The sequence below is a fragment of the Alternaria hordeiaustralica genome, assembly GCF_023758085.1.
Source record: "Alternaria hordeiaustralica strain BMP 2776 chromosome Unknown scaffold_6, whole genome shotgun sequence".
Taxonomy (NCBI): Eukaryota; Fungi; Ascomycota; class Dothideomycetes; order Pleosporales; family Pleosporaceae; genus Alternaria; species Alternaria hordeiaustralica.
Window position 1 is genome coordinate 483,808 of NW_026056778.1, and position 27,644 is coordinate 511,451.

The 27,644-nt window shown below is 53.3% G+C and overlaps 10 protein-coding genes across 10 annotated transcripts; 8 read left to right on the forward strand and 2 right to left on the reverse strand.

The window, feature by feature from the left end:
• Window positions 1-328: 328 nt before the first annotated feature.
• On the reverse strand, window positions 329-900 carry J4E84_004051 (uncharacterized protein; the record flags this gene model as incomplete). The annotated part of the gene is made up of 2 exons (XM_049386660.1): window positions 329-547; window positions 607-900. 2 exons carry the CDS (start codon window positions 898-900, stop codon window positions 329-331), a joined length of 513 nt encoding a protein of 170 aa, XP_049245430.1.
• A 1,209-nt stretch (window positions 901-2,109) lies between these two features.
• On the forward strand, window positions 2,110-3,342 carry J4E84_004052 (uncharacterized protein; the record flags this gene model as incomplete). Its single annotated transcript, XM_049386661.1, has 3 exons — window positions 2,110-2,123; window positions 2,172-2,305; window positions 2,357-3,342. 3 exons carry the CDS (start codon window positions 2,110-2,112, stop codon window positions 3,340-3,342), a joined length of 1,134 nt encoding a protein of 377 aa, XP_049245431.1.
• Window positions 3,343-4,550: 1,208 nt separating this feature from the next.
• On the forward strand, window positions 4,551-8,001 carry J4E84_004053 (uncharacterized protein; the record flags this gene model as incomplete). The annotated part of the gene is made up of 5 exons (XM_049386662.1): window positions 4,551-4,856; window positions 4,908-5,065; window positions 5,117-5,705; window positions 5,753-6,029; window positions 6,080-8,001. 5 exons carry the CDS (start codon window positions 4,551-4,553, stop codon window positions 7,999-8,001), a joined length of 3,252 nt encoding a protein of 1,083 aa, XP_049245432.1.
• Window positions 8,002-8,977: 976 nt separating this feature from the next.
• Window positions 8,978-10,102, forward strand: J4E84_004054 (uncharacterized protein; the record flags this gene model as incomplete). The annotated part of the gene is made up of 2 exons (XM_049386663.1): window positions 8,978-9,525; window positions 9,583-10,102. 2 exons carry the CDS (start codon window positions 8,978-8,980, stop codon window positions 10,100-10,102), a joined length of 1,068 nt encoding a protein of 355 aa, XP_049245433.1.
• A 3,282-nt stretch (window positions 10,103-13,384) lies between these two features.
• On the forward strand, window positions 13,385-14,149 carry J4E84_004055 (uncharacterized protein; the record flags this gene model as incomplete). The annotated part of the gene is made up of 1 exon (XM_049386664.1): window positions 13,385-14,149. The coding sequence occupies one exon, from the start codon at window positions 13,385-13,387 to the stop codon at window positions 14,147-14,149; it is 765 nt and encodes a 254-aa protein (XP_049245434.1).
• A 251-nt stretch (window positions 14,150-14,400) lies between these two features.
• On the forward strand, window positions 14,401-15,806 carry J4E84_004056 (uncharacterized protein; the record flags this gene model as incomplete). The annotated part of the gene is made up of 2 exons (XM_049386665.1): window positions 14,401-14,925; window positions 15,123-15,806. 2 exons carry the CDS (start codon window positions 14,401-14,403, stop codon window positions 15,804-15,806), a joined length of 1,209 nt encoding a protein of 402 aa, XP_049245435.1.
• Window positions 15,807-17,545: 1,739 nt separating this feature from the next.
• On the reverse strand, window positions 17,546-18,406 carry J4E84_004057 (uncharacterized protein; the record flags this gene model as incomplete). The annotated part of the gene is made up of 1 exon (XM_049386666.1): window positions 17,546-18,406. One exon carries the CDS (start codon window positions 18,404-18,406, stop codon window positions 17,546-17,548), a length of 861 nt encoding a protein of 286 aa, XP_049245436.1.
• Window positions 18,407-18,568: 162 nt separating this feature from the next.
• Window positions 18,569-20,523, forward strand: J4E84_004058 (uncharacterized protein; the record flags this gene model as incomplete). Its single annotated transcript, XM_049386667.1, has 2 exons — window positions 18,569-18,751; window positions 18,814-20,523. 2 exons carry the CDS (start codon window positions 18,569-18,571, stop codon window positions 20,521-20,523), a joined length of 1,893 nt encoding a protein of 630 aa, XP_049245437.1.
• A 573-nt stretch (window positions 20,524-21,096) lies between these two features.
• J4E84_004059 (uncharacterized protein) lies at window positions 21,097-25,561 on the forward strand (the record flags this gene model as incomplete). The annotated part of the gene is made up of 4 exons (XM_049386668.1): window positions 21,097-21,891; window positions 21,950-22,626; window positions 22,677-22,732; window positions 22,791-25,561. The coding sequence occupies 4 exons, from the start codon at window positions 21,097-21,099 to the stop codon at window positions 25,559-25,561; spliced, it is 4,299 nt and encodes a 1,432-aa protein (XP_049245438.1).
• Window positions 25,562-26,294: 733 nt separating this feature from the next.
• Window positions 26,295-27,629, forward strand: J4E84_004060 (uncharacterized protein; the record flags this gene model as incomplete). Its single annotated transcript, XM_049386669.1, has 1 exon — window positions 26,295-27,629. One exon carries the CDS (start codon window positions 26,295-26,297, stop codon window positions 27,627-27,629), a length of 1,335 nt encoding a protein of 444 aa, XP_049245439.1.
• Between the last annotated feature and the right edge of the window lie 15 nt (window positions 27,630-27,644).

The window sequence follows — 27,644 nt, forward strand, 5'->3', positions numbered from 1 at the left end:
ATTGTTGTGGCGGGTGTATATGTACAGGCCAAAAGTTATGCTAGAGCTGATGATCGATGCTGTCATCGAATCCAAAGAGAGCTCGGGCCAGCCGGCAAGCGAGACATCTTCATCCATTGTGCCTCATCCTGCACTCCTTTTGTCATCGCATCCTTCAAGCCATATGCCGCTTCAGTGAACAATGTAACCAGCGTTGCAACAGAATCAAATCCCATGCGATGCGCTCATAAGCTTTCGTTTCATGAATGCTTTCCACCTCCAGACCACCCTATGCGACGGTCCTTGATCGTGGAGCAGGCAGTCGTGCTCAGGGGCTCTCATGCTTCCATCAGCGAGCATGTCGGATGTCGTAGTCTTCTTCTTCGTCGTCGGAGTCGAATGCCGATGGAAGATCCTCACAGTTCAGTCCCTCGAACGCGAACTTTTCGGCCAACGTCGGTTTCTTCTCTTCCTTGATGGACACCAGCTCGAACGACCTTGTAAGCTCGGAACTTGTGTTGACTCGCTTCAGTGTCTGCCTGGTAAAACGGACGGGCGAAGTCGTTGGCTACGAAGATACGAAGTCAGCGTTTGTCTCACACTCAGTTTGTATAGTGATATCCTTACCTTGGGTCTGGCACCCTGATCGCCTTGCTCACTCACAGTCGCGATGCTGGTCGATGAGTTCCGCTTGCGCTTGCGAAGATCTGGAATGGGCTGCGCGTTGTATCTGGGGTCTGGCTTTGGCTGGTTCACTCCCAGATAACACCATTCGGACGTCGGAGGGTTGAAGGTGGATGTCATCCCGCGATCCATGTACAGGTCTGAGGCCTTGAGCTCTTCAGTCGGTGTGACTTGCTCGGGCGCTGCAGTGAAGCCACCCCACTGCGAGAAGGCGATGGTGCGGCAGCCGGGAGGCATGATCGAGAGAGCCATCTCCGGGCGAAGAAGCTCTCGCAAGAACGCACTGCTGGCGGATGATGCTTTGCGCGCGAGATGGGTGGGTTGTGGGATACCACGCTCGTCCGTAGATGGTGCTGTGCCTGTCGCAAAAGGGATATACTCTTGCGCAAACATCTTGAGATGCCTTGCTGATGCGTGCAGTTTCGTGGTTGTCAGACTGAAAGATCCGGCTCGCAGCTGATCGCAATCTTTTGGGCTGGAGGTCGGTGTTTGGAGTAATTGGGAAGTGAGGTCGGTGGTAAATTTGCAGCAGAGCTTGAAAAAGACTTTTCGCCATAAGGAGTAGGACTACCTGGTGAAGGAGAAACAATGCGGGTGGCTGGTATGGATGGCCCATTGTCTGTTCTATTGTCACCCACGGTATGGGGTCGCCTTCACCTGCCAAGCCGACCAATAAGAGCAGGTCGAGATCAAAGCCATACCGCCACGTTCACTTTTCAGTGACAAGAATGTCAGTCGCCGTGGGATATTTGGAGACTCGTGGGGTGTTTATAAAAGAAGAGGATGTGTTGTGAGACAGGGGCGTCAATGTTTGTCGTATGGGTGGAAGCAAACTGCCACGCCTGACGAGGTAATCACTGGCGCCTGTTGTTTGCATGCGTCGTCGCTGCACACCACGACGCTGGGCATGGTCAAGACTATGGAACCACTTGAGGTGAAAACACGCAACACTGTCAGTCACTGCCCCCACGCCGTGGTTCTCGCATGCTGGTGTCTATGCAGCGTTAGTACGATTCACCCAGGGGTACAAATCTCTTCGTGAATAACTTTAGGGAGCAAGGACCTCTTCATTGAGCCTACACAAATAAGGGCCTTTTGCCTACTGGAATTAAGACTGGCAGACGAGTAGGACGCAGCAAGATGGGAGGGGAGGACTAAGGATTCCGCCTGAGTGCCTAGAGTTTAAAGGGCACCTCTAGAATCGAATTCGTTTCTCAAAAAAGAAGAGCGGGGTCTTCCGAGAGTTCTGCGCCCACGAGACGGTGTAGGCATACCTAGGTAGTGCGTCATCGGTCACGGGAAATCGCGTCACGCTCGTGCGCTCTTTCCGCGACTAACAAAGGCGCATTTCGCTGCCTGTTCTCGTTGTTTACCCAACCCCGCTTGACACCTAACCTGAAGACTGCGCTCCCCTCTCTACAGGTCTTCTCAGGTTCAACAGTGAAGATGCCTTCCGACGCGTATGTACCTTCACATATCTCCCTACAGCTTAGCTGACCGATGTACAGAGGCAAAGGCCAGAACTTCCAGACAAGCGACGCCAAGAAGGGCAACAGCAGTAATTCGGGTGGCAAGACGGTTGGCGATAAGACCAAGTTCGAGCCCATGCTCAATTGCTGCCAATTCCTCGAGCTGCCTGCTGGTATGTCCTTCTTTTGCCTATATAGCGCTTTGGTTGGCTAACTATTCGCAGAAATCCGCAATCGCATATACCACTTCGCCGAAGAAGGGGTATATGATGACGACGATGATCTAATACGACCGCTTCTGCTCCGGCGTTCCAAGATCGCAAGTGACAGCACTAGCGTGCCGCATCTACTGAGCACGCTGCGTTACCGTGCGCTCACTCAAGTCTGCAAGCAGATTCGGACGGAGTATCGGCCTATGTGGCTTCGTCAATCTCGCTTCTGCGTGGAACTCCCAACACTCGCTCATCTCATCAGCGCATACTACCCCAAGGTCGCAGATTACCAGAACGCTCCAAAGCTTCTGCTAATATCCTGGGACCACGGTCAGCTTGGCGATGAACTCGAAGAAGGTTACGGTGGGGATGAAGAGTCTATGGAGGACGTCCTGACAAACATCACCCTCCTGGCCCGCCTACGCGCACACTGCCCAACCTTTACTGTCAACTTCGCCTCCCGTCAGGTACTCGAAGACGATGTGCCCAACGTAGCGTGCTTCGAATGCGGACACAGCATCCATTGTGGATGCGGCATGGACTGCGATCACGAGGACACTTGGGATGAAGTGCTTTGGCAAATGAGGTGGAGTTATGGATATCTCGACGCACTGGATGCCTTCCTCGCCAACACCAACGAAAATTGGCTGAAGATGCTTCGCAGTACCACCATCCTACAACCTCGTGTAGAGTTCACTTTTCACGTATACACCCAGCGTCTCACTATCTACATTCGTTTTCTGAAAGGCCAAGCTCCCAAGGGGTTTAAATTGAAGAGCATGTACAACTCTGCTCTTGGCTTCCTCAATCACTGGGGTATGTTGGATCTCAAGGCTAGCGATTCGATCGACTATGTCATCGGCGAAGCATCTGGCAAGTTCACGCGCCACGATGGCGAATGTCCTAGCTATGTCAGCACCTACAACCAGATCCACCTCGACAGTTCCACCATCGCTGTCTGGAAGAAAGAGAAGGAGGCCAAGACATCCGCGGCTTGAGTCTTTGTGAACTGTGCACGACATACATCATTATGGTGCATATCAACCGTAATAAATGGTACAACGACCAGATGGCTGGTGTTTTGTTGTATCAGACATGGGAGAAGGAGACGTTCAGATGTACACTGGTTAACCTCACTTAATGCAATGCATGCCGTCTGGCTGATGAATAGATTCGTGTCTGGTCTTATTGCGTGGAGTCTTCCTGGGCCTCGACTCATTTAACGTTCTTATCGTGAACACTAGGTGCAACGTTGAAATACGAGCTCCTTCGTACTCTCCACAGGCAAGTGGCGCCCCGCTCGGCCGCTTGAGCCGGCCGAGCTTTGGCGCGTCCTGCACAACACCGCCGTCTCGCCTTGCAACATGTCCAGACAGTGTGCATGTTGCATAACCACTGAAGCTCATAGTATCAGTATCGTTACGAAAACGCTGAAGATGTCGCAATGATGCCGCTGAGCTCAATGAAGCACCCCGTCACGCGAAGACGCGACGATCGCCGTGTACACTAACTCACGAACAGCGTTTGCGTCGATGTTTTCCCGTCTTCTACCCCAATGAGCAAACCTCGACAATTCAGAGAACACCAGTTCATCAGATCCCGAATGTCCAACACGCATGATGAGCCGTTAGGGCTCTCAACAACAGACGCTGCGCGTGTTACGGCGTGGCGCGGGGTGGACAGGTCGTTGGCCCTGCGCCTCGGGCCGTTTGGTAGACAGTTTCTAGACAGGCGAAGGCTACTGCGTACTGTGATCTGGCTAAGTCGCGCGCAATATCTCTCGGTCACCAGTTCGCACGAGGCGCAGCGTCGGCATGCTGTCGTGCTCCCATGCATCACAACTCGGGAGCCTATCGCGTGGCTGGCACAGCCGAGCTGAACGCAAACTTGCTGACTACGGACAGTGTGACGCCCAATCAGACCCCATTGGCTATAACTACATCACCAAAGGACTCTGTATCCCTGCGGAGTCAGCAACTAGGCAGCATTAAATGGGAAGGCTCGGTCGAGAGCTGCCATGGGAGGCCGACGTCCCAAGGCTGACATGTCCTGCACTGTGTTGCTACCTGTGTATATGTAGCGTAGCTCTTTCCCAGGGAGGAGCAGCTGAATCCAAGTCCTTTGGTCTTTCCTCCTCGTTGGAAACCAAACATCTGGTCTTGTCACCACCCTACTAATCTTGCACATCACCACATAGACCACGATGATGGCCTCCGATACATCAGAATCTCTACCTATTCCTCAGCCTCCCCCACACCTATTCGTAGGCAACTTCGCTGAGATCGATCCGAACGACGCTCCAGGCTCCTTCCAACGACTTGCGGATATCTATGGCGAAATCTATCAACTCCAGTTCCCGGGACGTGACGGCAAGGTCATCGTCGTGTCCTCATATGATACGATCAACGACTGCTGCGACGGTGACAGGTTCGAAAAGCCCATTAATGCTACTCTGGATGAGGTGCGAGCTTTGACCGGAGATGGCCTGTTCACAGCTTATCCCGGCGAAAAGGTACACTTGACATGCCTGCTGTGATCGCAGATGTGCTAATAATTGCACTAGGCTTGGGGCGTCGCACACCGGCTGTTGATGCCTGTGTTTGGGCCAATGGGTATCCGCAAGATGTTCGATGGCATGATGGACATTTCGACGCAGATGCTGCTCCGGTGGGACCGTTTCGGACCAGATCATGAGATAGAATGCGCCGATGACTTCACAAGGTGAATATCAGCCATCTCTTACCAAATGGCGTTATGACTAACTACTTCAAGGCTGACCTTTGATATGATCGGCCTGTGCGCGTTTGGCTACAGGTTCAATAATTTCTACAGCAACAGTGCGCATCCTTTCATCAACCAAATGGTGGAGGTTCTGGTGGAGTCTGGCAGACGAGCCACACGCACGTCTATCGAGAACAAACTCCGAGTCTTCGCCGAAGCCCATCGCCAGGATAACGTGAAGAAGATGCATGATCTATGCGACCAGATTATCGCTGATCGAATCGCTCATCCTCAGCCAGATGCCAAGGACCTTCTCAACCCCATGCTTGAGGCAGTGGACAAGGAGACCGGAGAGAAGATGACGAAAGAGTCCGTGCGATACAACATGGTAACCTTCCTGGTTGCGGGCCACGAAACTACAAGCGGCACTCTGGGCTTCCTGTTCTACCACCTACTCAGAAACCCTGACAAGTATCTGAGAGCTCAACAAGAAGTTGACGAAGTTCTCGGAGACGGTCCTTTGGAGCTGAAACATGTCCCAAAGCTTGAATACATCAAGTTCGCAATCTACGAAGCGTTGCGTTTCCTCGGCCCCATTGCTATCAATGGAAAACATGCGCTGAAGCCTACGAAAGTCGCGGTAAGTCATCCTCACGGCTACTATAGTTAGCGTCTAACAATTTTAAGGGGAAATACGAAGTGCAGCCGAAGGACATGATCTTGATGAATCTAAAGGGACTGCATCACGACCCTAAAGTGTATGGCGATGACGCGGACGTGTTCCGACCCGAGCGTTTTTTGGACGGTGGTTGGGAGAAGCTTCCACCGAACTCATGGAAGGCGTTTGGTGATGGTATACGCGCCTGCATTGGCAGGACGTTTGCTGAGCAGGAGATGATCATGGTTGTCGCACTCATCCTACAGAAGTTCCAAGTTGAGCTCGCGGACCCCGGATACCAGCTCCGTACGTGCTTTCATGTTCTTGAGTATGACAGCGCTAACCTCGTGTACCAGATGTGTCGGTCACAATTACACAAAAACCAAAGGATCTCAAGATCAAGGTCCGCAGACGTCCTGGACGCACAATGGCTAGCCTGGGTGGGACTGGAGGCGGTGCAAACATTACCAAGGAAGCCAACGACAACAGATCTGGCAAGGCCAAAGAAGCGAATGTACCTACCAGGGATGCGAAGCCGATTACCATACTGTACGGATCGAACGCCGGCACATGCAAATCCTATGCTGAGGACTTGGAGACCAACGCCTCACGATTCGGGTTCAACGCGAACGTCGCCAGTCTCGACTCGGCTACTGAACACATCCCCAAAGACCAGCCAATTGTCATCATCGAGCCCTCATACGAAGGAAAGCCAGCAGACAACGCGAAGAAATTCGTTGCTTGGCTGGAGAACAATGCGACATCCAAGCTGCTTGAAGGAGTTCAGTATGCCGTCTTTGGGGTCGGTAATAGCGACTGGACCCATACATACCATCGTATTCCCAAACTCACCGACGAATTGCTCGAAAAGATGGGTGCTAAGCGCTTCACAGAGACTGGTCTTGTCAATGTAAAGGGAGACATAATGGGTCCCTGGGAAAAGTGGTCTGAGCAGATGTGGAGTGATCTGCGCAAGTCCAGCGGTACCACTACTAAGGTACTTGGTGGACAGCTACAGGCTGAGATCACGCCTCCAAAGTTCGCTACATACCTGGGCGGCAAAGACATCGGCTACGGTGTAGTGAAAGTCAACAAAAGCCTAGGTGGCGGCGAGGTTGGCCTTACCAAGAAGCACATGGAGATCGAACTACCACCGGGGACGTCGTATCGCTCCGGCGACTACATCGTCATCCTGCCGATGAACAGCATCTGCAACGTGAGGCGGGTCATGAAGCGCTTCGACCTATCGCCTGATGACAATATCGCCATCACAGGCACCAGCAAGACTTTCATCGCAACCGAAGTCCCAACTTCAATCTTCGATCTGTTAATGACACGTGTGGAGCTAAGCACGCCCATCTCGCAAAAGCAGCTACAGACTCTTGCCGAAGCCACACCAGAAAACAAAAGGGCCAAGCTATTGGAGTTAGCAAGCGACGAAATATACAAGAAGGAGGTCATACCCAAGCGCTACAGCATTCTGGATATCCTCGAAGACCACCCTGGTTGCAAGCTATCTTTCGCAGTTTACCTTGACTCGCTGAAGCCGCTATCTCCCCGGCAATACAGCGTCTCGTCCTCGCCCCTCGCAAATGTGGACTTCATCCAAACACCCGAAGGAACTACCGCCCAGCGTTTGATTGCCTCTCTGACCTACGACGTTCACGATGAGGCAGCATGGAGTGGAGATAACCGCCGCTTCCACGGTGTCGCATCCACATACCTAGCGCGTCAAGAGCCAGGCGAGAAGATTCGTTGCTTTCCGCGTCCAACGAACATCAATTTCCACCTGCCCACCGACCCGACTGTACCCATCATTATGGTTTGCGCAGGTACAGGTCTCGCTCCAATGCGCGGCTTCATCCAGGAGCGTGCAACCATCAAGAACGCTCGCAACGCGAAGGTCGGACCGGCGATCCTCTACTTCGGCTGCCGTCACTTCGAGAAGGACTTCATCTACTCCGAGGAGTTGAAGCAATGGGAGGCTGATGGCGTAGTCAGCGTACGCGGCTGCTTCTCCAAAGTCGCTCCCGAGGGCCAGAAAGCGCAACGCGTGCCTGATCGCATGTGGGACGAGCGGAAGGAGCTAGCTGAGCTATTCGGGGAAGGTGGCGCGAAGGTCTTCATCTGTGGTAGTGCGAGCAAGTTGGCCAAGAGCACCGCGGAGATGTGTATGAAGATCTATAGGGATACTTTCCCGGACAAGACTGAAGAAGATGCCCTGGAATGGCTGGAGAAGGTCAAGGAGACCAGGTACGTGAGTGATGTGTTTGAGTAGGGATGCTCTGGCAGTACACTAGGCTGTTTTCGGCATGTGAATCGCGCATTTCGGTAATGTATCTACGACATCTTCTTCTTGCGCATCTAGATAGATCGTTAATGATTACTTTTCGCACTACAATCGATTCGTTCTAGAACACAGTGCGAAACCTCTCGTTGACCCCATCATGAAAGCGATGAAACAAAATGGCTGACCTTGGTACCTTGGCAGCGGAACAATATGCACAGATGATTGCGGCGGAGAAATAAACAGCCAAGAGAAGCACCCGCGGAGTGAATCAACCCGAGTAGATGCCGTCGTGTGATGCGCCTAACGGCTGTTTTGCGGGGGAAGACGCACCCCGGACGATCACTTAAACTGTAACCAACAGGTACAAGGGCAGAGATGCACCGAATTGGTTGTTGCGTACAACGCACAACATCATGTGTGCAGTAGAGCGGAAGGTCTACGCAAATGAGACAGACACATGTAGCTACTTTGATTTGAGCATTTTCCGGGGTAGTACAGTGGTGGAGATTTCCCTCGCCTGTCCCAGGGTGTAAGTAATCTGTCGAGCTTGGTCCTTTAAGAGGATAGCTGAAACTTCGAAACGGGAGTGGCGCGCGCGCCAATGGCCTTGGGATGGCATGGTAGTGTTTGGAGTGCCTGGTATGATAGGTGGTATATTCGAAAACTGGTGTTGCAATTGATCGGCAGGACTGCGGCGAGGGCTATGGATGAGAAACGCGTGTGCCTGACACGGCCAGGTGGTTTACTCATAGTCCTCGCTGTTTTACATCTTGCTCCGAATTGGTAAGGGTGATCCGATGGAAGTCATATCGAGGGCTTGGTGTCATTTGGGAGGGAGGAGTGCAGGAGTGGAGCAGCGCCATGGCCTCTGGGTTGTATAAGGAGTGCGCATCTCGTCGGTCTAATAGCGGCGTCAACCTCATCGCATCCTCTCCTCACTCTTCGCTTCACCTGAGCGATCAAGATGGTTCATTTCTCTGGTCTCACGGCGGTGCTGGCGCTTGCCTCCCTTGCGTCCGCTCAATGCGGTTCCGGCACTCCCGACGCAAAAGTTACCGGCTCCGGCAGCTCCTTCACCGCGACCAAGGGCTCGACAAACCTATACACCGGTTCCGACTACCGTCTAGCTATTCAACGCGCTCTCGATGGCATCAGCAGTGGACAGCGTGTATCCGTTATCGCATCCGGTAACATCGGCGCTAGCACCATCACCATCACGAGCGGAAAAACGTTTGAAGGCTGCGGAACCATCACTGCTGCCCCCAAGAGCGGAGGAGGAAACATCGAAGTGACCAACCAATCCGGTGTCAAGATCCCCTACCTCACCATGGCCGGCTCGACGTACTTCGGCATGCGCTTCTCTGGCACCAAAGACCTCACCCTAGGCACCATCAACTTCAACCTCAAGGAAGGAATGGGTATCCGTTTCGACCGCGACCGAGCGGCCAACACAAACGTCAAGATGGGCACCATCACCTGCAACGGCGGCACGTCGCACTGCGTTGAGACATGGTAAGAATATGACTGCACAAACTGCATGCAAGACATACGCTGACTTCAAATGCTCAGGAACATCGACAAGCTCGACATCGGCTCGGTCGTCGGCAAAAATGTCGGAGAATGCGGTCTTCTCCTCCAAAAGGTCACCAACGCGAAGGTCGGCACCGTGGACTGCGACAACTGCGGCGCTGGCACTGGCTACGCGGCTCTCCGTTTCGCCAACGAAGCCGGAAAGGTCAATGGCGGATACGGAACAAACATCTACGTCAACCGCGTCAAGGCTCGCGGTGGCGGCCGCGGCATCTTCTGTGTCTCTGCGTCTGGAGGTGCGGAGATCGGTACGATCGATGTCGCCAACACGGGCAACAACGCGATTTTGCTTGAGAACTGCTATAATGTCAACATCAAGGCTGGTACTGTAAGTGGTGGTGGTGAGGTTCGTCTCGCGGCCAGGACCGAGTTTGCGAACAGCAGGGACATTGCCATTGCGCTGAAGGTTGATGGAACCAGTGTGACGGAGAACCCGTGCACTGTCAATAAGACCAAATGGAGCCTCACCGGAAACGGGGCGAAGAAGATCTGCACATAGGTGCTTCCCTGTTTCCCCATTAGGAGCATCTCGCGGTGCTGACGGACGGATTTGGACGACGTGTAGCAACTTCATTGTATATATTAAAAATCTCGAGTACATATAAATCCTCCTTCTTAGGGACTTTCGAGCAGGCGATATGGTTTGTGATCCGAGCAGTCATGTTCGCGATAATAAAACGAAGTTGATGCGAAAGCTGGGTCGATGGCTGAAGTGGAACCTGAGATTGCATGACACAAATAGGCATATAGGCAGCGCAACGCGTCAAGTGCAGTGTAAGTTGTGCATCAGCTACCACTAGAAGGTCATACGCGCCAAGAACAGGCGAACAAATTCGTTGGGGCGAAGGCTTACGTGTGACCGAGATTACTGCTACCACATTAACCAACCGGCGTCAACTTTGAGTACCACAAGGCTGAGCGGGATGGTGTACCTCGCTTATTTCCCAAGCTCTGTTTCCAATGGGCTTCATCGCACAGATTGTAGTTGCGACTAATGGGTGTTGTGTTGGCCCCAAGCGCCTCGTGAGCGGTCATAAGCTGAGTGCTGGAAAGGAATGTGTTGCTGAATACTAAAACCAGCCCGAGTCGCGTCTCCTCGATTGTCCAGCTCTTCAGCTAGTCCACCATTTTGTGATGTCGCGCAGAACCTTCTCTTTCATATTCCTGTTGCAACTCGCTTGCTTGCAGCCTGCAATGGCAGCCTGCTACTGGCGCAACGGCACACAAAACACAGACATTGCGTACTCGACACAAATTAACAACACCTCCGATCCTCTGAGCAACATTTGCTGTGCTCGTTGGGATAACTTACTGAGGAACGGGCTATGTCAGAATAGGGGTGACGGGGCCATCTGGCGAGAGTCGTGTACGAAAAGCAATTGGGGGGAAGGAGGATGCCAGGAGCTCTGTTCGGACGAGGTACAATCCACGCAGAATTCTTTGCAGGCCATCAAAACTGACGAGGATTAGGATTCTTTACAAAGGAGCAAGGATACCAAGGTGACACCTTGCACTGGTGACGTTGATTCGTTGACCTGGTGTTGCGGTAATACTACTCAGTGCTGCACGGACGGAAGCACAACACCGCGATACACCATAGCAGCGCGATTTGGCGACCCTATACCCACTGTGACGTCTTCATTAGTCTCTTCTTCGACCGCATCTTCGGTCGCGTCCTCCGTGGTATCTTCTTCTCCGTCGAGTACGCCAATAGCCACTGGTGACAGTGAGCTCTCTACAGGTGCAAAAGCTGGTATCGGTGTTGGGGCTTCGATTGGAGCCATCGCTTTGATCGGATTGGGCATCTTCATTGCTAAGGCGCTGCGCTGGCGCAAGAAGGCGCGGGATGCCCCTACGCCTTATGTTGCACCTGAAGAACAGCCATCAAAAGAGGTTTATCGATATGAGAAGGGTGGCAGCGAGGCTGCCCAACTGGCCAGTGCGGAGAGTCAACTGCATGAGATGCCGGGATCTGTAGGAGCTTCGGAGCTCGATCAGGTTCGAGACAGTAGGGTAGTCGGCCGTGGTACCTCGGCGGTTTGACGCATGGCGGATGCGCGTCGTTTGATGATATTGTGGATGGCGGAGTGTGTGGGCTGCGACTACGAAGGCTGAAGGCTTCGGGGGGCCGGTCACGCTAAAACGCTAGCTCGGGCGCTCAAAGAAGGGGCGGCTCGATCACATTGTAACTTGCACCATCTGCACCACCTTCGTCTTCTCCCTTGCTGGCACTGGCGGTATTTCGTATCGTATAGGATGGCATGATGCATAGCCCTTGGGAGCCTCGCTTTTCTATCGTCCATCATCGAGCCGACCAAGTCTAGCGATGACATCATACGCTGTCGCGATCGGATTTCCACCACAGCCGCCACCATGCAAGGAGATCCGCTCTTCTTGAAGCGCTGCATCTTCATTGGGGTGTTGAGTCCATCTTCTGATCTCGTCCACAAGACTACAAACAACTCCACGGTGGACGTTCATGGCTACTTGTTACCCCAGTAGGCGCGGGCCGGTAGCCGGGAGGGGTGTGATAGACCTATCACGAAATGAGATTCTGGATACACATTTTCGCAATGCGCGGTGGCTACCCGAGTTCAACCCCATATTGGCCAATTAAGCACTTCAACAGCTTCTACTGGACAGCTCGCGGTGCATGATGACATGCATGCTGCTAGTACTGGATGCCACTCGTAGGCCCGCCACACAAGACGGCCGAATAAACATGCGTGCTTTCACGTTGTACAACGTACTTTCATCGGTCATGTATGCAGCTCGAGATTTAGGTTACTAATCTTGCAAGGCTGCTGGTACTGATAAGAAGAACATAGGCCCATCCTTGGAAGGTAACTTCCTAGATAACGAAACACTTAATTATCGATGAAGAAGACGACAAAGGCGACAGAAATAAACCCGATCGGCCTGAAATGCGACATGATGAGCGCCGAGAAGAACGTTGCGCAGCAAGCAATCGAGGAGCAGAAAGCCAATGGCACGCAGGATTCGGGGAAAGGAGCATTAGATGTATGAACACAGCTCGAACTCACGCTCTCGCTAATGGTTTGCAACGATACATCAACGCCTCGTCTTCTGTGAACTTTTCCTTCCTCATGCAATGTTCATGGGAGGCATCCGCGCTCACTTTCCAGTTCGCACTGAGCAATGGCGGCCCAGCGTCCATTGTTTACGGTAGCATATTCGCATGGGTAGGAACCATGCTAGTAGCCTTATCGCTTGCCGAGATGTCTTCCATGGATCCCACAGTCGGTGCTCAATACCGGTGGTCTGCCGCCTTCGCGCCAATGTGGAATCGCTTCTTCGGTTTAATGCAAGGCTGGATTACCGTCTTCGCTTGGATCTGTTGCTGCACTTCGAACGCAGCGCTAATATCGAATATCGTCACCGCCATGGCCTCCTTCAATAACCCAGAGTACGTGGTTCAGCGGTGGCACACGACACTCATCATGTGCGCTTCGACAATAGTTCCGTTCATTGGAAACCTTTGGCTTCCTAGAATCATCAACGTGCTCGAGACAGCGGGAGCAATATGCCATGTCGCCTTCTTCTTTGCTGGTATCATTACCTTGGCTATAATGTCAGAAAAGAGTTCCACGGAATATGTGTTTCAGAACTTAACCCACGACATTAGTGGTTGGAGAAACCCCGCCGTGACCTGGGGTATAGGGCTAATCACTGCCGTATACCCGCTGGCTGGTGAGTCTCGATAAAATTCTGGCTCAACACAGCTGTACTGATGAGTTCAGGTTTCGATAGCGTCATCCACATGTCCGACGAAGTCAAGCAAGCACACACCCGGGTGCCGCGCTCTATCATATTCTCGGTCGCAATGAACGGTCTCATGCAACTTCTTTATATGATCACCGTTCTCTTTACGATTGGAGACGTGAATCGTGCTTCCGTTTCGCCTCTACCAATCATCGAAGTCTATTATCAGGCCACGGGATCTGAAGCAGCCACAAATTTGTTCATGTTCATGCTAATCTACATAATCTTTGTATCGTTCTTCAACATATTCGCCTCGGTTTCTCGTCTTATTTGGGCGTTCTCCAAGGACGAGGGGTTGCCGTTCTCGCACACGTTCGCCAGGGTCCACCCAGAGCTGAGGGTACCGGTTAATGCACTGTGCCTCAGCGGCCTCTGCGTTTGTATCCTGGCTCTTATCAACATTGCTTCGAGCACTGCTTTCAATGCTCTTATCTCCCTTCCCGCAATGGGCTTGTACCTATCGTACTTTCTACCCATATTGTTCCTTTTCTGGCGTCGGACGATAAGCGCGAGGCCTCTACCAATTCCATGGGGTCCATTTAAGCTTGGCGCAGCTGGCGCATACATCAACGCCGGAGCTTTGTGCTACATCGTCTTCACCTTTGTTTGGATGCCACTACCCACTATCCTCCCTGTGGACAGGTTCAACATGAACTATGCGGGACCGATTTTAGGGGCGATCATATTAGGCGCTGCTGTAGACTGGTCATGGAAGGGGAGAAAGAGGTTTCAAGTACCAGTTGCGAATCGAGCATTTCAGTGAATGGACTGAGAACCCTCTTACAGAGAAGAACCCACTCTTCTTACACGCACTCGATGCGATAGCTTAAGGCATCGTAATCCACCTCAGAGTCTGTTTCACTAAGACGGGCCCGCGTGGTATACTGCCTTCTTTTATCTATCCCGGCTTTCACCTAATCGGTTTCTACGCCTTGAGTACTTATATCATTCCTCCTCTTCTCTTAAGGCTGCATCGATTTACCCAACCGTATTCCACACTTGTTCGCGACCACGATGGCTCAACTCAACCAACCCTCGAACGAACCTGCTGGAGCGCGCGTGGAAGAACTCGGAGAAATCTCACCTTCAACAGTCCAATCCATGTCTCTGCCGCGCCCACCCCCGAATCCAGTGCCAGACCTCATGGATCTTGTCATCAATCGAGAGTCGCGCTACACAACGCACTCACTCATCACATCTTACCTCGGTATTAATGATATACGCAATGTTCAGTTAGCCTGCAGAAAGACGTCGGATCTGTACGCGAACATGAAGAAGACCCAGTGGAACATCAACACAAGCCTGCAGCCGTTCTTCAAAGACACTCCAAAGTTCCGCTCTGTGCAAGCCCAGACCGAGACTCTGATCGGAAGCAAATTCGCCGGAAAGTTCTTCCGTCGTCTGCAGGTCAGGAATGAACTTCAGCTCTTTACGCAAGCTGGGGAGAAGGCGGATGCTCTCATTAGCTATCTTGAAAAGGATGGGTACGCTCGAGACAAAGACTTCTCTCATGAACGCGTTACGCTTGGTGCTTCAAGGGTAAGTCTGCGTTACTATGCATCGTTATCCAAACAGATGTGACTAACTACTGGAAGTTTTCTCTTTTCACGAAGACATCGCCTAGTGACGGTAGCCAATTTTCAATCACTCTTCAACACTGTGTTCATTCACCCATCGACGGGGTCCTCAAACGCTGTATGACCTCTGCTACAGCATGCTTCATTTCATGGAATAAGGCGTATTGCCTGTTCCCGAACACGACCATCCTGAAGCGAACGTCATACCTAATGACACCTATGTCACAAGCAGAATCTTCACCCACGATTGCCGCGATAAAGCGCGACTACGAAGAAGGATTCCTCGTCAAGACTGGCGAGTGGATGGTCAACCCCTGTGAAGAGGCGTCGGAGTCACACCCGGAGTTCGCTTCTGCGCGGACCGCTGGTGACAATCTCTCATGGATAATCAAGCTTGATACCACCGATACCACCCCTGCTACAGCCCCAGACTTGCTACTTGACGATGCTCAGTTCTCCGTGGGTAGAAACTGGAGCTCGAGCATAGTATCTTACCTTGAGTTCAGATATGATGTACTCGCATCCTGCGCCCTACAACATACATACATCTGTCATTCACGAAGCCACTTTATGCCAGGCGGCCATGACAGGAAATTCGATCACAGGGATCGGATGCAGCGCCTCGTAAGGGTACTGAACGACCAGACATCCATGCAGCTCACCATGCTTGCCCGAGACGACCGGCCCCCTCAATATCGCACAATCACTAGTACGAGAGGAAGCGACCACATGGCTAAGGGTCACTTCAAGGTACCTCCGAACTGGAATTACTTCGACGCAGAGATCCAGGCCGAACTTCGGATGATAACTAAGCAGTTGCTCGCTACCGGCCCACCGAAATAGAACAGCCTCATACAGAGAGAGATTTGAAAAGATCTGCAGACGACATGAGGGTGTAATGTGAAGGGTAGAAGACCTAGCGCCCATGTAGACTTCACGGTGTTCGGCTTTTGCCCTTTATGAATGAATTCTGTGTCCAAATGACATCAATATAATCTATAATTGCTGGCTTGCACTCCTGTGATCTGTCGCACACCTGCTAGCCTTCGCATCCTTATTCATCTCTCAGAACTAACGTTAATTTATCTATCTAATCAACGAACCAGTCCGACTTCATCTCGATCCATAGACCCGCTTCATGGTTACAACGCGCAATAGCGCTGCCCACAGATCTCATCAGCCTTCGCTTCCTCGTCTTTCAGAACTACCTTGTTGCGATGCGGTGTCACCTCTACCACCTCGCGAAACGATGGCCTAGGTTCGCCTGCGCAATACGTTCACTCCACTGATCCGAATCTTGCCAAACGCCGTTCTCTGCAAGCCAGACAGCTCGGCAAAGAGGACATGTCTTCTCGTCATCCGGCCGCTGTTTCAGGAATTCTTTGAGACAGTCTCGACCGATCATGTGTTCGCAGCCTTGTATACCCTTGATCTTGACACAAGGATGAGCCGCAGCATTCTCCATGCAGACCGGGCAGTCTGTGTTTGTCGTACTAGTCGTGTTGGCGGCAGTGAGCGGCTCGGTATTGCGTGCGATGAAGTTGTTGATACGCTGCTCGCTGCTTTCAGTGGGTTGGTAGTCTGCTGGGAGGGGATGAGGCTCAAATTCGACTGGAAAACCGCCTCGTGTAGGGACTGGAACGTACCCAGATCGCCGTGGTGGGGTGGGGTGAGCATGAAAAGGCAGGTCTTCGCCTCGTCCGAAGCCACCGACATGGGCAGGAGTGTTACTGGTGGGTCCAAATGGAAAGTTCGCGCCGAAACTGCTTCCAGGTCTATTAGCTCTAGGCACATGAGCGACGTCGTTTCCAGAGAATATAGGATGGCTAAAAGCTCCCTCAAACGCATTATCGAATGCAGCACCCATACCGATATGAAGGGCGTCGAACCCCGGAATACCGCCTGTGTCGTTGAAAGGGAATCCTGGACCAAAGGCACTTCGCATGCTTTCACCTTGTGGCCCAGAGCCGAGCATACTGTCCAGTTCCGCCATGGTGTCGGCTAGACCATGCATAGCATCGTGATACCCGTGGGAACTGGAGTGTCCGATATCAGTATCGTATTCATCGTCATCTTCCTCCTCGATGAAAACAATGTGGGAGGGCTGACGAGAGCTTCGGGGAACATACGCTGTAGCCTGGCTGCGTGTTTGATGCGGATGGCCGCCACCACCACTACCGCCGCCGAGACGCTGTCCTCGTGTGCTGAAATTCTGACCCGCACGATTGCCGGAGCTCGATCTATGATTTCCACGACCGGAATGACTCATTCTCAATAGTATGTGTCGAAGGTTTCGTTCTGTGAGGTTCAGTGATTAATTGGTTGTGATTGAGGGAAACGCGCAGTGATGTGGTGAGTGCGCAATATGAAACAGGCGCGACTTAAATAGGCGACGGTCTGTGCGGTCGAGTGAATGAGAGATGATCTAATGCGAGTGAATTCTGGAAGCGTTATGTAATAAGTCAGCTGCGGGTTAAGTGAAAGCTGTGGGGGCATGCCAGTGCACCGGGAAGATGAAGGTGAACGGATGACCTTGTGAAGACTAGATAGATGTCTCACAGCGAGCATGTAATGTGTCTCTTCTACTTCTTCCCCTTCTTCTTTGAATCGCTGTCTTTGCCTTCTTTTGCGAAGCCACCCAAGACTAATGCCTCCCTAGCCGTAGTGTTGATGATGCGAAAGCGGTCAGGACCTAGATGTATACCACCATACCATCTTGTGACAACCACCATGACGTTCCAAACATCCATCAACTGCATTAAGTGCAGCATGCGCGATCCTGCAGCAGTCTCACCATCATCGTCGCAGTCTTGGTAGCTTGTATCGTTGGGGCCTTTGATCCGCCAGGCAGTCATGTTATGAGTTGCGCGAGCAGCCTTCTTGTCTGTGGCTAGGAGATGCGCGACGTACTGTCTAGCCTGTGCTGGTGACGATACAGGTGCTGCGCGAGCTAAGAAAACCGACTTCTTCTCGGTGAGGGCGGGTGCTACGATCCAAGGTGGCTCCGGCCCAAGGTCGATGGCCGGGTCGGGTGGCATATGCGATATATCGTCTTTTTCAACGTGCTCATCCTCGTGTTGATCGTGTAGTTGGATGTTTCCTTGCTCTTCCGCTTGTTCCAAAGCCTCTCTTGCCTCTTCGAGCAGATCGTAGATACATGCCTCGCCGGGCTGGTAGATCCTTGCCAGAACTTCTCTCACTACATCGACAGCCTGGCTGCCCATACCCTTGGGGACATCTTGTCCCACACTCTGAGTGCCTAGCACGGATGGCGGCGCATCCGGATAGTCTGCCGGAAATTCTATGCGCAGAGTTATCGATGGCAGCGACGGCAGACGTAGACTGTATAATCCTTGGTCTTCATCTAAGGCTGACAGGGTGCCTTCGTCGAAGATGGCGTTGAGCGAGGTGACCTCATCTTGGATGGCGTCGTTGGCGGACATATCTGTGATTGCCTTGTCCGATGGCGGGGTGAACGATGCGGAAGGCGCGCTAGCTTAGCGCCGTTCGCGTTCGCAAGCTTGGAAACATCAACACCCTCGCGACGCTCATGCCGACCTCCTTCCCCACCACGAACCCATTGTCGCAACCTCACGTCGCCAAAAATGGCGCCAAATGATGATGCTAAGCGCAAGTCAGGTCTAACGATTGCGCAGGTGAAGTTCAAGCAGGCAATGAAAGATTCCGATGCCGAAGATCGTTCAGCGCCCATTGCAGTCGAAATTAGCTCGCAGCTTTTCAACCACATTGATGCCGTTCTTCAGCAGAACTCGCCCATCAATATCCAGGTATCTAGCTATAAAACCGTCGATCACATGTCACCGGGAGCAGACTAATTCGCCGCTCGTAGAAATGCACAGAATGGATTGTGAAGCACGTAGCTCCCTCCAAGGCTCGGATCACCACCCTCGGCGCGTATCTCATCGCTGTCTCAAAGTCTGTCGTAGTAGATCAGAGCACTCCAGCGCTAGCGAAGAAAGCAGCGCGCAACCGGATGGATCTCTTGTTGATCGTCAACGATGCCCTCCATGCTGACAAGTTCCATCGTCGCGACACGACGAAGCAGAGTATTCTTGGCAACGCGTGTCAAGATTTTGTCCCTGACTTGATTGAACTCGCAGCGGCGTGTATCACTGAGAAGGGATCGCAACTAGAGGTGAAGCTGAAAGCTATTGTCAACTACTGGGCTGTCAACAAGCTCTTGAGCTCAGAGGGTCTGAAAGCTTGTCGGCACAAGGCAGACGAGGCCTTGTCCGTAGCACAGGGTCGCAAGCGCAACTACGTCCTTCCAGAATACCACGGCGACCGAAATGCCCGATGGCACGACCTCCCCGCATCGTACATGCTCGAGCCTATAATCCGAAACCCGAACCGCCCGATCCACGAATCTCAGATTAAGATACGGAAGTTTGACAAGAAGCCTGTCAGTTCGCACGTTCGCACTCTCCTGGACAACTTCTTCGAAAACATAGACCTAAAGTACCTGCCAACGGGCGATAATCCGACCGGGGAAACAACCAAGTATAGGCTTTCGTTGGATCCTATGGGCCAGCTGGTCAAGCAGGACAAGGAGACTGGCGAGAAAGTTACAGTGGCAAACGGCTACGGCTGGTCGCCAAAGTTTTGTCAAGACATACAGAAGTTCACCGTCCCGGAGACCATCAAGATCGCGCGAGAGGACATAGAACGCATGGAGGACATGGAAGACCCACCAGTCTTGTCTGTCGCGCGTCGCGTTGGCCCCGACAGTCGGCCCACTACTTCCTCGTCGACAGAGTCGGGCCCACCCTTTAGGGAGCGAAGAAGGGGATACAATCGTAGCCGCAGTCGCAGTCGCAGTCACAGTCACCGTAGCCCTGGGGGTTATCAGTATGACGACGCGCGCCGTCGAATGTCGCCCGACGGATCCATGGGTCGCCGCAGGGTCTCACCACATGGACCTTCGCGCCGAGAGTCTGAGAGCAGGGGTTTCGTCGAGCCACGACCATCATCAAGGACATACGACAGAGAAGGATCTCAGCCTGGCTCGCAGTGGAGTGGTGCGAACAGGAATACCCAGTCCAGCCCCAACAAACATCAGCACCAGGTTCCGCCCATGCTGCATCAGCCGCCTTTCAACGCGCCGCCGTTCCCACCACCGCACATGTCAGGCCAGTTCCAAGGCCAGTTTCCCATGCCAATGCCGCCATTCGGTGTTCCTCCTCCACCACCACCGCAGTTCCAAGGACGTGGTGGCTTCGTTCCTCCTCCCCCGCCCCCCAACTTCAACGGCATGTGGCAGCCTCCACCTCCCAACATGAACATGCCACCGAACGGTCCGCAACATGGCAACCAGGGTGGCAACCATCACGGAGGCCAGGGTGGAAACCGGGGCGGCAACCAATTCGGAAATCAGGGCGGCAACCAGTATGGTAACAACTTCGGTCCCGGCAACAATGGCCAGTATGGTCAGAGCCGTGGCGGATACCAAGGTGGACGTGGTTATGGAGGTGGGCAGCGCGGTGGCAACAACGGCAACAGAGGAGGCTGGAGGGGTAACGGACGAGGCGGGCGATATTGAGATCAGGTGTGAACGCATGCGACCAAATGGTGCATGCAAACATGCTTTCAGGTCCATTGCACAAAACTTTAGGATATCCAACACATGGCGGCATCCCTTGGAGGAAGCATGTACATTCTTAAGAAAGACTTTAGAGCCCTTCTCTGGGTGGCTTGATTATCTTATAGCTTGCCTAATCTACTCATTGTATACTTGGCCGTACGGTTTGATGTCTTGACAGCGGCACCGAGACTGGCATGCGTGAATCGTAGCATGCTCTGAATGTAGCGGACGAAGGTAATTAAAGAAATGCTCTACGTTTAAGCTCAAGTTGGTGGCACAAGCATCTAGGATCCCCAAGTTGATATGGCGGCTTTGAGTCAGTGATGCCGCGGCACTGCAGTCGGGAACGCGTTGCGACGCGACGCGTCCACTGCGGGCTCGTCATGCGCGGATAGTCCCGCACCATCACCGTTCACCACGCACCAGTCACCACTCACCCGCCTACGGCCCGGCGCACTATTACTCTCACCTCTTCCTACCCACAATGGAGACGATCTACCTCGACACATTCTCCAACGGAAGTTGCGCGTAATGGCGCGACCGAAAAGGAAACGCAACTCATTGAGAACCAACACAAACAAACGTTCACGATACGTCGATTCGAGCCAAAGCGAAGCCGGCAGCCAAAGCGACACTTTGTGGGCAGCGGAGAGCATTCTCGACGAACGAGTAGTCCGTGGTGTACGCAAATACTACATCCAATGGCAAGGGATTGACCCCAAGACTGGAAAGACGTGGGAACCGACTTGGGAGCCGGAGGAGAACGCCAACGACTTACTCGTCGCCCACTGGGCGCAGGAGAAGGCGCGCATCTTGGCAGAAGTCCACCAGCAATATCCAGGAAGCGACAACGGACACCCTGAGCAACCACAAGAGGCACAGGCATCGAGGCGCATTCGCAATCCCCGTGTGGTTGACAGCAGCCCGGAGCCCAGCACCGCATCCTCTACGCCTTCGACACCTCTCGACGATCGAGCCGACTCGGAGGGACTGCCCAGTGCCGCAGTGCCCGCAGCTCGTGCTTCGCCTCGCATCCAAATCGCTCGACGGGGTGACAGTCTCGAGAGGAACGAATACGTGCGCTTCACGCAGACGCCATCGTCTCAGCCAGCTCCGACCCCAGAGCCCACTCAGGACACCAATCTCGACAGCTCGCAGTTGTTCGCAGCACGCCCACGACCTCATCTGTCAGACATAGTCCCCGACTCGCAGAGTTCCAGCGGCGAAGGAAGCTTCGTACCCACGACCCAACGCACCGAGGACGTCAGCCAGCAGAGCACTGATACGAACGAATCGCACGTGGAGGAGGATCTTGCTGAAGATTCGGTATGACCAATCCTTCCCATACCCAGACATCAGTGTATTTGCTAACCAGTGTTTGCAGGGCCTACTTGAACTCATTGAAGAAGCAGCACAACACGCGTTGTCGCCTGCACGATCGATACCCGAGACGATACCCGATACCACCGTAGCAGACTCGCAGAGTCAGCGGCAGAGACCTGAGGCAGAGTCGCAAGGTTCTCCGAACACACTCCAATTCATACATATTTCCTCACAGGTGGAACACGAGTCGGGCCCAGAACCGGACGATACTCTGCAGATTCAATACAGCGAAATCGATCAGGGTGTTGCACAAGACGAGCATCAGAAAGTCGGAACGAACGAGTTCGGGGCGCCCCAGGCTGACCACGCCGCTTCGCAGACTCACTCAGCACAAAGCGCACGCGAGACTACCCCAAGCAAGGAGACCGGTACACTAGGCGAACACCCTCGTTTGGAAGCAGCGGCTACGGACATTACAAGGAATGCTTCGACAGAGACTGTCGACACAAACAAAGTCCCGACCTCACTCAATAAACCATCTACACTAGTCGAGAACAGCCAATCTCATCTCACCGAAAGGCCCAACGTAGCTAGCGATACACAAATCTCCGACGGTGGTAACGAGCTGTCGCAACATCAAGCTTTCCAGCAGATCAGCGTTTGCGACAGTCAACCAAGTCTAATTGAGCATTCGGTATTGGAAGACAACGAACAGTTCCCTTTCCAGTCGCAATACCCGTTTCGGCATTCTCAGCCTTCACAATCAGTATCTTGTATCAAGTCCTCAGAACAGCTCCCACAAGCTTGCGCGACACCGGCCCTCCCAGGACGAGTACTTGCTGGGGTAAGTGTGCCAAGCGAATCCAATCCGGCGCCAGCGCTCGACCCACCTCACCCATCAGTCCAAGCATCCACTGCACCCCATCACCAAGATCACAACGACACGCTAGTGGAACTTCTCGAACCCGAAGCTGCTTACAGCGTCTCACCGTCGGGCCAGCTTCAAGAAGAGCTGTCTCTGCGTGATCAACTGCTGCACGCGTCATCCAGCCCGGAGCGCGTACAGAACGCGCAAGTAGTACCTCTTGAGGCAGATCTGAGCACACAAGAAGATACATCTGAGAGCATACGAGATACTATCGAGGAAGAGGTAACACATCTGGCTAGCCCTGAGTCTCGTCACGACTCATCGCAGGAATCGCCAGAACGCCCTTCAAGATCGCGGAATCACGAGACCTCGCCGGTTCCGTACCCACCCAGCTACTCGCTGCAAACGCAAGCATCTCGACTTCCATCACGGCCTTGTACGCCTGTTCCTACCTCATCTCTCTCAATCATGGCGGGCGAGGGTACCGGAGACATCATTAGGCGGCAGATGCAAGAAGCCATCGATAAGCGCATAGCAGAGTCTCGCCGTACTCCCAGAAGGCGTCCCAGGTCTTCGATGACGCCCTCAGTAGTGGGAAATGCGCCCGCAGCTACGCCTACGCCAGTGAGCAGGCTACGTGAGACGCAAGAGCCGGCAGAAGGCACTCGATCGCCTTCCGCTGTGCCAGACCGCTCCCCTCTTGCGCAAGCGCCGACGTCGCTCCGGAATATCGCCTATGCTCCCAGCAACGTACAGCCAGAAGCTCCCACACTAGATAAGGTCATGGCTTCACCACCAAGGAATCATCCAGAGCCTACTATCGCTGAAGCAATAAAGCCATCAGAGCCTATCGTACCGGTACCAAGATCTCCCACATCTGACGAGATGGAGGTCAGCGACGCAGACGATGAAGATAGCGAGAGCCTCTTCAATGATGATCTGCAGCTGGTAGACCAGGAGTTCATCGTGCCCTTGTATATCTCGGGTCGACAAAGAGATACATACGCCCAGTACATCACCGCAAAGAGGGATCTGTTAGAGCCATTCCTGAAGGATCGTCACAGTCTCAACTCAGTCGAGGAGGTCAAGAATGTCCTATCCCAGCTACGCGCTATCGAAACGCACATGGACTTGGTATTCGCTGAGGCAGAATCGAACGCTTTAGATGGTGAGGCTTCGGCAACGCAAGCAGAGCACGCAGCTAGATTTGGCTTGGAAAACTCCACCAAATTTAGATTTCTGTCAGCGCTGTTCAATGAATTGCGGCATTGCGAGCCGCAGAAACACGTTGTATTGGTCACAGAGAGCGACAACGAGACACTCTTCCGCATCCTTGAGACGTTCTGTAAGACAACGTACATCAACTACATTATGCCTGGTAAAGATCGGAAGGCAAACCTGAAAGAGGTGGTAGGTAACTTGTTGGTCACCATCATCCCAAGCGATGCATCGCCCATCATACATGTTCCCGACCTGATCATCTGTCTCGACGGTGTGCAAGACGCAGCACAAATTCGCAAAAAGAATTGGGCCAAATCACCTAATTGCGATGTGGTACCTGTGCTTCATCTAGTCATTCCGAGGACTGTCGGCCATATTGAACGGTACATAACGTCCAGCCTGGATCCCATCGATCACATGCATACTATCCTAGCGAGCCTGGCGCATGTTCATCCTGATGTTGGAAAAGCCATCGATGAACGCACACCACGAGACGTTGAGTGCGCTGAATTAGTCTCCTACTGGATCAAGAACAGGATGGAAGGTGCTGATTGGCCATTGTCTTCTATCGGTAGTGTCAAGGACGTTATAGAGTATCAGACGCAACAGACGCAACAGACCTCAGCCGACGCTCCTATACCTGAACGTAGCAAACGTCCTCTGGATGACGAAGAGCTCGATCCTGCAAAGCGTATGCGGTTCACTCCCCAACCGCAGACAGTACCTGCTTCTGCGGTGGACAAAGAGCACGAAGTCACGCATATTAGCGATTCCATGCCTGGCACTGCAGCTTACGATTCTGATCTGCGAACACAGCTAGCCCATGCGAAAGAAGGGCTTCGGGAAGAGCGAGAGGCTCGTAGAGCAGGTCAAAGGGACTTTGGTGAGCATAAGGATATGTGGGACAGGCAACAGACAGTGCATGAGGATCTGGCAAGCGAGCATCGCCGTGTAAAGAGAAGACTACAAGATGCCGAGGACAAAGTCGAGACCTTGACCAGGAACAACGCCACTCTCACCGAACGTCTCACGGCGCGTACCACGGAAATGCGTGAGGTGAAGGAGAAGCTCAAGGAACAGCGGGAGACGGCCCTGCTTGGAGACGATGCACGACTTCAAGAGATCGCCAAGCTCCGCAACCAGCTCGACGAAGCGAACGAAAAGACAGAGCAAGCAGTGAAGAAGGCTGCGGCAGCAGAGCAGACGTTGGATTACATGAGAGAGAGCCTGCAGGACGCCCGATCCACCGCATCTACCGCCACTGCCCGAGTTGAAGAACTGGAAGCCCAGCACGTCACACTTACCAAGGCAGCTTCGGGTGACGCAACGAAGCGGAAGAGCATGCATATCGAAAGAGTCTACGATGACCAACAGCAGCGTGTCAAAAGGTTGGAAATGGAGCTGAGCATTACGAAGCGTACATTAATGACGAAAGACGACGAGATAGCTCGTCTGAAGAGTATGGGAGGTAGGCCTGGTGTCGGCACCAGAGGAACGAGTGCAACGCCTCAGCCCAAGACCAGGAGTAGAGCAGCTAGTCCCACTTTCACTGGCGGGCGCATCGCCAACTTGAGAAACAGCTAAGGCAGCTTGGGAATTCTTGAGGTTGATGGGCTCTGGATCTTGACCTGCTCTTGATGAATGCATTCAGACTTGGTGGGCATGTCATCTTGGTGGTGGTGTGTGCGAGATGGGCAGACAAGCCATCTTGGTCACGGCGCATGACGGCTAAGACTACCAGGATACTTTACTTCCTTTCCCAGCATGCCTTACGATGAATATAATTTCATTGCATACAATTCACTGTTCCTACACTATGTGCATGCACTTGTGTTCATGACCCCGCGCCGACGACACCGGAGGTCATCACCGTTTCGACCATCTTCCAGTCATCAGATCCGGGCCAAGAAAAGGTCACGCGTTGAAGATACTGCCCTCTTCACCGTCTCGGTCTGGCTGACTACAGCGTTGAGCTACGACGTACATGTCCTTCCAGGGCTCTTCCGCTTCTCCAGTCGCAAAATGCTAGACGATAGAGTGACCTCAACCACGACTCCGACCAACGAATTCTGAACAAGACACTTTGAAGTTGTCTGCAGCATTCACAGTCACAGACTTCGCCGCTCCAGTCACCGGCGAGGGTATCTTCACCACATACACTGTGCCGTCACGTTCCAACACTTATCCGGCTACAATAACCTACCAGTCCTTCTGACTACAAATCACCATCAATCACAGTCACCGGATCCTCACCACAACCCGAGAAGCCAGACTCCACTTCAGAAACACTTCCAAACAACGCCAAACTACATCTACCATGCCAGCTTTCCAAGGTGGCATTTTTGGGGGCTCAAATCCTTTCCGCCCTGGCGGTGGTCGTACAGGTGGCGGTGGAGGCCGACCAAGCCATCACCAACCGAACCCATATGATGATTACAACGACTCACCTCCCATGATGGGTGGCATGCGCAGTCCTGGTCCCATGGGCCGTCCCATGACAGGCGGCCAGACACACTCCTACCACTCATACCAAGACTCCGATGGCAACAGACATGAAGAAGGTTACGGTCCAGGCGGCCCGTTCAGCAACTCTGTTCGCGGCGGAATGGGTATGGGTCAAGGTCCACCACCACAGGGACGTCCATCCCCAGGAAGTCTTCTAGGCGGCCGAAACACCGGACCAGGCGCTTTCTCCTCTTCTTTCTGGAGCGGCCCCAACCCCTTTCGCAGCAACGGCGCCAACGGCGCACCAAACGGTCGCAGCGGACCCAACACCGGTCCCCGCGACCCTTCCTTCAGAATGGAAGTCGAGCCAGCACCTATGCCCCCGTCCAACGGTCTCACGAGCGAAACCTCCGAACTCATGGCCGAATTCATGGCCGAGAACACGCAGCCCTTAGGCGGACCCATCACACCCCCAAATGCGGAATGTCCGATTTGTCTAGAGCCGCCCAGCGCGTCGCATCTATGTGTTCAGATCAAGAATATTCCGGGGTGTAATCATCTTATTGGGAGGGAGTGTCTGAAAGAGATGTTGGTGAATCGCCCGGATGATGCGAAGAAGTGTCCGATCTGTAGGGCGGAGTTTCTGGCGGAAGATGGGATTTGGCAGGATTCGGAGCAGTTTCAACAGTTGGGACGGGGAGGTCCTCCTGGGTATGGGGGTGGTCCTCCTCCTGGGTACGGTGGTGGGATGCCGCCGAGACCTGCTGGATATGGTGGTGGTGCTCCTCAGATGTCTCCGCAGATGCCTCCTCAAGCACCTCGTCCGACACCTCAGCCAACACCTCGTCCGACACCTCGTCCAGCACCACCCAGTTACGCCAGCGCAGCTGCATCACCAGCACCTCCAGGCCCCCCAAGCTACATGGCAGCACCTCGTCCACCTCCAACACCTCGTGCTGCTCCTGGACCTAGTCCCCACGCCGCTCCCCCAGGTCTTCGCAACGCGATGCGCGGTGGAGCCAGAGTTCATGGCATGGGTGATGTTGGTAGAGGACGGGGTAACGAGCAAGACGATGGCGGTGGCATGCAAGGTGGTCCCCCAATGATGAACCAGGACAGATGGCCGCCTGAGCCACGTGAACCTGAGACCAACTTCGGTGGCCGCGGTCAACAGCTTGGCTATATGGACGAACGACAGCTTTGGTAGAGCGTAGTCACCATG